This window comes from Etheostoma spectabile, chromosome 16 (assembly GCF_008692095.1).
Source record: "Etheostoma spectabile isolate EspeVRDwgs_2016 chromosome 16, UIUC_Espe_1.0, whole genome shotgun sequence".
NCBI classification, from domain to species: Eukaryota; Metazoa; Chordata; class Actinopteri; order Perciformes; family Percidae; genus Etheostoma; species Etheostoma spectabile.
Genome location: NC_045748.1, coordinates 21688815 through 21699246, shown reverse-complemented (window position 1 = coordinate 21699246; position 10432 = coordinate 21688815). Strand labels below are relative to the sequence as shown.

Here is a 10432-nt window from a genome sequence, read left to right as displayed (position 1 = left end):
GTGTAAGACGTCAGAACTGGAGTGATGTGATCCTATCTCTTTCTTAGTGAGACTCGAGCAGCAGCGTTTTGAATCAGCTGTAGCTGTCTGATTGATTTTTTAGGAAGCCTGTAAAGACCCCGTTACAGTGTCAAGTCTACTGATATGAAGCATGGACAAGTTTTTTCCAAATCTTGTTGACACATAAGTCCTTTAACCCTTGATATGTTCTTAAGGATAATGGGCTGACTTTGTAATTGTCTTAATGTGGCTGTTAAAATTCAGGTCTGAGTCCATGACTACACCAAGTTTCGGCTTTGTCTGTTTTTAACATTGTTGTTTGAAGCTGAGCGCAGACTTTTAACGTCCCTCTTGCTCAAAAACAAACCACCTCAGTTTTTCCTTCATTTAATTTCAGAAAGTTCTGGCACATCCAGATGTTAATTTGTTCAATGCACTTAGTCAGTTTTTGTACTGGACTACAGTCCCCTGGCGATAAGTTACGTAAATTTGTGTGTTGTCCGCATAACTATGGTAATTTATTTGGTTGTTTTCCATAATCTGGGCTAGTGGAAGCATGTAGATGTTAAACAGAAGAGGCCCCAGAATGGAGCCTTGCGACCTCCGCACTTCATATTTGTACGCTCAGATGCATAATTACCTATTGACACAAAGTAATCCCTATTCTTTAGGTAGATTCAAACCAGTTTAGTACTAAGCCAGAAAGGCCAACGCAGTTTTCCAATCGGTCTAGTAATATGTCGTGGTCGACCGTGTCAAATGCAGCACTGAGATCAAGTAATCTAATTGAAATTTTGCCACTATCTGTGTTAAGGTGGATGTCATTAAAGACTTTGACAAGAGCCATTCATTGCTGTGTGTGGCCGACTGAAGTATCAAACTGTTGCTTACTGCAAGAAATGGTTGAGTTGTTGAAAAACTGCTTTTGGGCGGCTGTGGCTCGTGGTAGAGCTGTTGCCTGCCAATCGAGGTTGTGGTTTGATCCCCGCCCGGCAGTCATTGTCGAAGTGTCCTTGGGCAAGACACTGAACCCGAGTTGCCCCGGTGCTGCGCATCGGGTGATGTGTGTGAATGTTTTATCTGATGAGCAGGGGCACCTTGTACGGCAGCCTTGGCCACAGTGTTGAATGTGTGTGAATGGTGAATGTTTCCTGTAGATGTAAACGCTTGAGCAGTTGTAAGACTGGAAAAGCGCTATATACAGCACATTTACATTTATATAAATACAGCACATTTTTCAATGATTTTACTTAAAAACGGAAGGTTTGATATTGGCCTATAGTTGCTCATTTATGACTTGTCTAGGTTGTTCTTTTTTAAGAGTGGCTTGATTACTGCAGTTTTCAGGCCTGTGGAAAATACCTGAAGAAGAGATGTGTTCCACAATCTGTAGAAGATCAATTCAACAATTGGAAATATTTTTGAAAAGTCCCGCTGGTAGAATATCAAGGTAACAGGACCAGTTTTTCAGATGTTGTATAATGTCCTCCGGTTTGTATGGTTGATCGTGTGAAATTCTGTCATATTGGAACTAGTTTTGCTTGAACACTGTGACAACACATATCCTGGACTTGATATGGAGGCACTGATTGTTAGTCTAATCTTCCGAATTTTCACTTTGAAGAAGGAAGTGTTCCTGCGAAGAGAGCAACATCCAGCAGTCAGACTGAAAAATCCATTGACTTCAGATGCCAACACAGTGTTGTCTACTATAATAAGGCCATCCATATAAGTAACATTCATATTTCCCAGTGTCTCATACGAGATGAAACACCAGATTAATGTGATGATAGATAACTAACCTAACGATTCGTATAATTACAAGTCCCCGACCTAGATTATTAAGTGTTTACACTCCAAAGAGCTGCTTTCAGTAAGAAAGTCAAAAAAAACTTTGGCTTTGAATTATGATCTTTTTAACCATCATATATTTTCAAGTGTCGCTATACATAAACTTTGAAGGTAGGAGACACGTCAAAAAGAGCAACATATGTGTCTGGTGGTTAAATTAGCATTTTAGTTTTATCTACAAGAACACATGTACGATGGAGAGCTTGGAGCGATCATTTAGATTAAAATTCCATCTACATAGAGGGAAAATGTACGACAGAACTGCAGAGAGGGATCCCAGGGAGAGAAAACTACCTAACAGACCTGAGCATTGAGGAAAGTTTAACATCAGCACAGAGAGACAAATGTATCTTCTTAGGTGTAGGTATCTAAAATATGAGAGTGCTAGGATACGTATAAGACCTAGAGGTGGCTTCTTGAGCTGCAAGAGGTTTATCTAAAACCAAAGAAAGGGATCCCATGACTCTACCTTTTAGCATCCCTGAGTTGGTTCACGGTTTTTTAATTGTATAACTGAAGTCAAAATCAAACACCCTCATCATTTAAGGCTTTTTAATTATGAATTAACACAATTATGAATTAACACAATAGAGTTTTTAATTTCTGTATCTAATCTCATGACTAAGCGCTATTAGTGAGTTCCTTACTGTCATTGACTGCATGCGGTGTTTAAGGAGCTCCCTGTCTGCTGGCTGAGTGTGTGCTTTAACCTGTCTGGACGGCCGCCGTGTTCTTGTTTCCTGGTGGTGGTTGTGACATTTGGGGTGGGTATGGGGCGAGCAGGGGCTTCGGGGCTGGCTGGGGGGGCACGTGGACTCCTTTACGGGACAGAGCCAATCTCTCTCCTGAGGTCCTCAGCCTGCTTTGTTTGTGTTTTCACCGCTCCTGGAGCTTCCGGATCTCCTTCTGGTCCGCGTGTCTCCTGTGATCCTGGAACTGTCTGCCCTGGATCACACAAACAGAACCGCTAGAAGGCATCAGTATAAGATAGAACACACACAATTTGTTTATAATGTTCACAGATGCTACGTCACTCAGTGTGTCACATACATAAGGAAGCAGACTAAGTGCTGACATTATCATCTTTTTTAATTTATCGTTGCTGCCGGGTAAAAAAAAAAAACTTGAATGTCCAACTGTTGTTTTTCAGGAAATGAAAAAAGGCAAATTTTGAATTGGTTCAGTCCCACTCCCAGCACTTTCTTTAACCTCACCAACAAAAAGCAGCTCTAAAAACCTACACTACACTGCTCAGCAACAAACGTAGACCCAGACACAGTTAAGAAAAGCTGGTAGATAAATTTACATTAGCAGCTACGGAGCCAGACATTGGAGTGGAGATCAAACTAGAGTTAGAAGAAAAACTTGTAATCATAATCATCAGATGGACACAACACCTACTCACATGGGTGCTAATGTTAACCTGTATCCGCTGGATGTGTATGGGTTTGCAATAACTTAATAAGGTGATATGTCAAGAGTGTCTGTTGTGTGCAGTAGTTCTTCTACCCCATAGAGGCTAAATATCCACTGTCGCCCTCTGCGTAACTGAGATTCTGTTTGAACAGAGTTCTGACAAATGATGGAAAGGATTCCTACAGAGATAGACCTTTTTGTTAGAGGTAAGATGCTTTTTGTTTAACCGGAACCAACTCAGAAATCGCAATTGTCAAACTCACCAGACTCCATGTAAATAGAAGTACTTTTTACGTGTATCAGGCAGCATATCTCCACATGTAAACTGGTTAATTAAGAGTTTATTTCAACCAAAACAGAGTGGTGAATGTTGAACGTGAGACAAACCAAAAGACAGCTTTCAAGATTTTATTTGGTTTCTTACAACTTTAAATTAAGCATTTTATGACATAAATTACCGTTCATTTCCATGGAGTCTGGTGAGTTGGGCGATAGTGATTTTGGGATTTTTCATGTTAAATGAAAGGATCTTACTCTTTAAAATAAAGCACAACCCTGCAGGGATCCTTTCCATAATGTTGTTGTTGACACTTAGAATAATAATCTGGCATATCATGGTAAAAACAGCAATGTTGGTGGATGGAATTAAAAGGTGCGCAATAGCTATTCAACATAACATTGCGCTTGTTTCGCCGCTGTCGACTGCAACACAACACATGGGAAAAAAATACTAAAGTTTCCTTTTATGTGGATCCCAGCTTTGATCAATATTACATATAAAGTGAATTAATGCACAGAAATTCCCATTTTCTTTTGCCCAACGTTGATCTTATGCTCCTTTCCTTTTTCTGTTCCAAGAGCGCGTCATGCAGAGGAGACGCTGTGTGTTACTCCTGGTCACCTCCATCAGAGCCTGGCGCGCCTCTTCTACCTTCGACTGAATGTCGCACACCACACACACAAAAACGCACACACAAATTCTTAAAATGACTTTTGAAGTTTACAAGATTCAGAACAGAACATGTCCAGCCAAAGCGCGCACAGATTTGCCAAACACACAAACACACACAAACACCCACACACACACACACACACACCTCTTAAAAATGACTTTAAGTTTCAGGATCAGAACAGACATGTCCCGCCAAAGCGCACACAGATTTGCCAACAACACACACACACACAACCCACACACACACACACACACACACACACACACACACCCCACATTCTTAAAAATGACTTTAAGTTTACAAGGGATCAGAACAGAACATGTCCCGCCAAGCGCACCAGATTTGCCACACACACCACACACACACACACACACACACAACACACACACACACACACACACACAACACACACACACACACCACACCACACACACAGGTCAGCGTACATCCCACTGCTTATTTCCCTGGCGTACGCAGCTTCACGGAGGAGTTTTTCCTGCTTGAGCTCCTCCATGGTCCTGTTCCCTGACAGCGTCTGCAGAGCCTCCAGATCCACCGGCCTCCCGAACTTCATCTCATCTGCTCGTGGCACTGCTTCTCCACACTACAGCAACACACAGATCAGTACCAGTATAAACATGTTACCTTCGGGCAATAATCATTCCTGGGGCATTTGAACTTTTACTCTCTTCTTCAACTCTCTCTTTTTTACCTGTTTAAAGTCCACTCTGTCTCACATTGCAACCTATTCAGAACTCAGCAGCCGATTAATATTAACTAAGTCTAGGAGGTTCTTTCATAGTTAACACACTGCACTGGTTTAGTTATTATTTCAGGTTTATTTGTCAGAGACAGTAACCACTAATAATACTAAAAGTCAAATGTCCCAGATTAGCCTGGAGCAATTTAACATCCACTGTCCCTGGAGGTCACCCTATAATGAGATTAACAATTAAGCTATCAATATACATACAGATTTGGCTCTATACAATAAAAGTTTATAAAACTAATGCTAAAAGACACACAAAAACAAAACAATTGGTTAAGATCAACACAATGCACACACATGGTTGCCTATTAGTTAAGAATACATTTTAAAATTGAAAGGAATTACTACAGGCCACCCATGGTCTGGCTCCAGATTACATTCAAGAGCTTTAACCCCTTACAGTTCAGCCAGGCCCCTACGATCAGCTGATCAAAACCTCTTAGCTGATCCACCAACCAGACTGAAAACTAAGGATGAACGTGGGTTTTCGGTTACGGCCCCTCGGCTTTGGAACAGCCTTCCGGTCAGTTTGACACCGTCTGACTCCACTGCTTTTACACTAAACGCCTCCTTAAAACTCATTTCACAAGTTATCCAGGTGAAACGTAACTTAAGTACATTTACTCACCTACTGTATAGACTGTAAGTACACATTTAAGGTACTTGCACTTACTTGTCCTTTCTCTGCACACCATTTTCTACTTCTACTCCGCTACATTTCAGAGAAATTGTACTTTTTACTTTTAAACTTACTTATGTTGTTTATTTAAATTGAACTACCCAACAAAAGCTGATTAAACAGTTACTTGATTGTGAGGTTTTCCTGCATTGAGTACTTTTACCTTTAATCTTACAAGTAAATTTCCTGACGATACGTACTTTTATAACTGTCGAGGCAGACTTTTTCAGAGTGGTATAATACTTTTTTTCTCCCTGTTTTTAAAAGTTTTTTTAGTGCCATTTTAGGCCTTTATAAAAAGGGCAGCTGAAGACATGACAGGGGAAAGAGGGGGAACGGCATGCAGCAAAGGGCCGCAGACAGACTCAAACCCGCAGCCTGTGAGCTACCAGGCGCCCTGGTAAAGAATGTGAATACTTCAATTTCTCCACCACTGCTTTTATTCCATACCACGGCAACACTGTATATTTCCTCTTTTGCTACTTTTTATGGTGTTTTATTTGAACTCACAGGCATTGCGTTTTTACATTATGCTTAATTTGTATTATCATTTTGTATTTTTTAGATGCATTTTGCTAGCCTGACATGGTCATCCTCAGATTCTAGTCTGAATAGAAACTCCCCGACCCCGATTTGTGGGCGGGGCTAAGTTCGGCTGGCATCCAGGGTAGCATTTGGCATACAGTTTGCCTTTATTAACATTGTATCTGAACTGTCACTGTTTTATGACTTGCTGCTTGAAATGTGTGCTCTCATGTTCTAATTTTTGTATGTAAAGGATGAGGGGGGAATTGGGGAAAAAGGCTCCGCTATTTTGGAGCGCTCTCAGGGTTTCTGCTGGGAGATTTTATTCCCTTTCATAAACAGAGGGGGCTTATATGGGTTTCTGATTCCTAATAATATCCTGTAAACTTTTAATCTGGAAAGCACTTTGTGGTATATGAATACAATTATTATATTATTAATTTCACACGTATCTAACATTTCATCAGACTTTTAGGTAGCTGGAGTTTTACCCTGGATTTGGTGTCCATGTCCTTGCGTCATGGATGAGCCTGACGTGCTGCTGGCGGGCCTGAACGTACAGATCTCTCTGATGGCTCTTCTCCGCCTGCAGCTGCCTGACGCGCTCCCGCAGCCTGTTCGCTCCTTCATGTCCAGCACCAACGCCGGGCTCAGGTCACACGGCACCGAGCCGTTAGTTGATAAACTCAATCTGGACCAATGGAAGGGTGAGGGAAGAGAAGTCTATTGCGGAGAAGAGAAACTGAGAAGATTTACCACGCGACGTCAAACTTCTACTGAATAACCCTGTGTGTTTCTTTGGGTCAAATTTGACCCAATATAAAACTGTCTAGATCACAAATATGAGTTTCTATTACCTACCTAATTTTAATTTGGGGTTATTAATTTTAGCATTTAAAAAAATTGAAATGTTTTGAAACGGTGCTTCAACTGAACATGACATATTCCCGTCCTTTATATTAGTCTAAATATTCATAATATCTATCCAATAATGAGGTTTATTGACAATAAATTTCTAAAATAAGTGTAAATCTAGTAATAATATGGTGTTAGTGGTGTATATACATATATGGTAGTGAAAGAAGCAGTTTTTCAGTTGGGTACATTCGTAGGTTTTCTTAGTCCTCTTAAACTAATAATCTTTGGCTTTTGGATAAATGTTCAAAAGCAATGTTCTTTCTATGGTCAATTTCAGAATGGCAGAGTCCTTCCAGGCCTCTTAATTGAAAGAGACAGTTCCACCGCTCGTGTTTCTGGCCAGGGTTGCCATGCCTGCCTAATAGACAAATGTGGGCTTGTTTTGCTTGGGCTATGCCCCAATGTAGGTAGGGTGTATGGTTGCAGGTTAGGTATCAGTTTTACCTGTCATTACCAAGCTTTCTTTGGCTTGTCCTTTGTGTTGCACCTTGCATAGAGATGAAATGAAATATATAATTTTTAAGTAAATCTTGTGCTATAAATATGCGAGTACAGTCATAGAAAAGTGTGAAAATCTATCTTGTTGTCAGTATGGGCCCTTCTTCATGTTGCACAGTCTATTAAGAGGCACAAAGGCAGTCAAAACTGCCCAGACCACTGCCGTTTTAGCTGAGCGGAAGCTCCTAGAAATAGCTGCAGCTGCTCCCCACCCATTCAGCTTTTTTTTTTTTTTTTCTATTGACTGCACTTGCATATTTAGCGATTAAGATGAACTTAAAATTGACTGGAATTCTCATTTATGAATGGCTGTTAACGAAATATAATGGCTAACAATTGGTAAAAGAAGATGCACACTGAGCGAGTTTTAAATGTTCTTGATGATTATATAATATCAGCAAGCTAACTATGGCTTTATTTCACGTCGGGTTTATTTGGTCATACTGCACTGCCAACCTAAAAGTTACCAAAATGTGCTTTCAAATCTGTTGACTAGAACTTGTTGTTTTGTCACCGTTCCGGGATAGGAGAAAAACTGTGATATGTTTGCATTTCTTTAAACCAATCACAATTGTCATGGGTGGTGCTAAGCAACGTACAATTTTGCCTCTGCAAATAGTCTCAGGAAGGAACTTGTTGCAACAGAAAACTCAGATTGGACAGATAGTCTAGCTACTGTCTGGATTTACCCTGCAGAGATCTGAGGACCAGGTAACCATAGTCCTCAGATTGACAGATAGTCTAGCTAGCTGTCTGGATTTACCCTGCAGAGATCTGAGGACCAGGTAACCATAGTCCTCGATTGGACGATAGTCTAGCTGGCTGTCTGGATTTACCCTGCAGAGATCTGAGGACCAGGTAACCATAGTCCCTCGTTGGACAGATAGTCTAGCTACTCTGTCTGGATTTACCCTGCAGATCTGAGGACCGTAACCCATAGTCCTCAGATTGGAAGATAGTCTAGCTAGCTGTCTGGATTCAGCCTGCAGAGATCTAGGACCAGTAACCATATCCTCAGATTGGACAGATAGTCTAGCTAGCTGTCTGGATCTACCTGCAGAGATCGAGGACCAGGATCCATAGTTTAAATCCACCGGAGTTTAGAATTCCTACACAAAGAAAGCGAAGGAAACAGACATCTGGCCAAAAGGGTGCATCGGCCGAATTTACAACAGCAACACAACTTGGAAGTGGAACGTGGAGAATATAGACTAACCTGATGCAGTCTAATAGGAACTACCACATCCAGTTCATTCATTTTCTGCTGTTCTCCCTGTTCACCACTCCAGTCGTCCTCTCCTTCCTCGACTGCTCTTCACCAACTTCTCCGGCAGACCGAGTGAACACACACACGCACACCAAGTGGTGACAAAACAGCACCGACAAAACAACAAAAGGAAAACAGTCATAGATGATGAGCCAAGACGCAGAAACAAAGCAGAGGGTGACCTTCTTGACGAGGGTCTCACACTCTCTCTTCAGAGCTTCAGCACTCTTCTTCTCCTCCACTAGCAGTTCTCCAGGTCTAGCGACACTCACGCAGCTGCACTGTGTTCTCAAACACCTCTGGCTCACATCCTGAGACAACACACCACACAACACACACACACACACACACATTTATAGCCAAAGCCAAGGTCGAAGCCTGCTAATTTAAAGCGACACTAGAAAACCTTTTGTAACTAGAATAATGTTTTCAAATTGTTTCATCGTTCGTTTCAGCTCGTAACAGGGTGAACGGCTTCTGCATTCGCTCTCTACCGGCATAACCGCACATGCAACTTGCCAGATCGGTAGCGGATCTGTAGTTCCAATGAACATAATGGACAATGTCACTTCCAACCGTGTAGGAGCTGAGTGGGAAAAGTTCTCTAATGTTGCTTTAAAGCCAGTGAAGCACCGCAAATGCCTCATATCCAGTCTGTCCAGGTCAATTTGGTCTATTCAGCTCAGGTAGGGTCCATGTGTTTGCCATACAATGACATTATGTTTGGGAGTGTTTGGGTGACTGTATTTGGATTGAGTTTAATTAGCCTCAGATAAATGCTTTCCTGTAGAACCCGACTGCAACAATGGTAAGAAATAAATTTCACCCTTTACTGGGATTAATGCGCGTCGATGCTGCAGGAGTACTGTAAGTCTGCTGGAGAACTAAAAAGTAACCACTGCGGGGCAACCTCTAGCTCACGCTGTAAGAGCGGCCCCCATGTAGGCTGAGTCCTCTGCCCTTCGCTGCGTTCATCCCCCCCTTTCCTGTCTAACCACTGTCACTTTCAAATAAAGGGAAAACCCCCCCAAATAATATTTAAAAAAATAAAAAAATAAAGTAACCACTGTTATGGTTGACGTCTTTCGTTTGAGGTATGGTGGGGTTCTGGCTTCCTGTGTCTCAAAGAATTGATTTCAAAGTACTTTTGCTAGTTTATAAATCCGTTAACGGTTTAGGACCAAAATACATGATGTGCTGATCTGCTACTACACTATGAACCACCCAGACCTCTCAGGTCATCTGGGACAGGTCTACTTTCTGTCCCCAGAGTCAGAACTAAACATGGTGAAGCAGCTTTCAGTTTCTATGCTCCTCATATCTGGAATAAACTCCCAGAAACCTGCAGATCCGCTGCTACTCTCGGTTCTTTTAAATCAAGGCTGAAGACCTTTCTTTTTGATGCTGCCTTTCTTTAAATGACTGCTCATTTCTTTAAATTTCTTATGTTGCACTGTAACTTTTATTCATGTGTTTTACCGGTTTTGAATGCTTATGAGTTTTAATTGTTTGTACCTGTGTTTTATCTGTTTAACTGATTTTGTGTAAAGCACTTT

At 41.4% G+C, this 10432-nt stretch overlaps 1 protein-coding gene across 1 annotated transcript in view; it reads left to right on the top strand.

The window, feature by feature from the left end:
- LOC116704736 (E3 ubiquitin-protein ligase TRIM58) overlaps window positions 1–10432 on the top strand; it is a 23535-nt gene that overhangs the window by 7478 nt on the left and 5625 nt on the right. The window contains exon 2 of the mRNA XM_032540344.1: window positions 6786–6900. Coding sequence (XP_032396235.1) covers window positions 6786–6900 — 115 coding nt within the window. The remainder of the gene's footprint in view (window positions 1–6785; window positions 6901–10432) is intronic.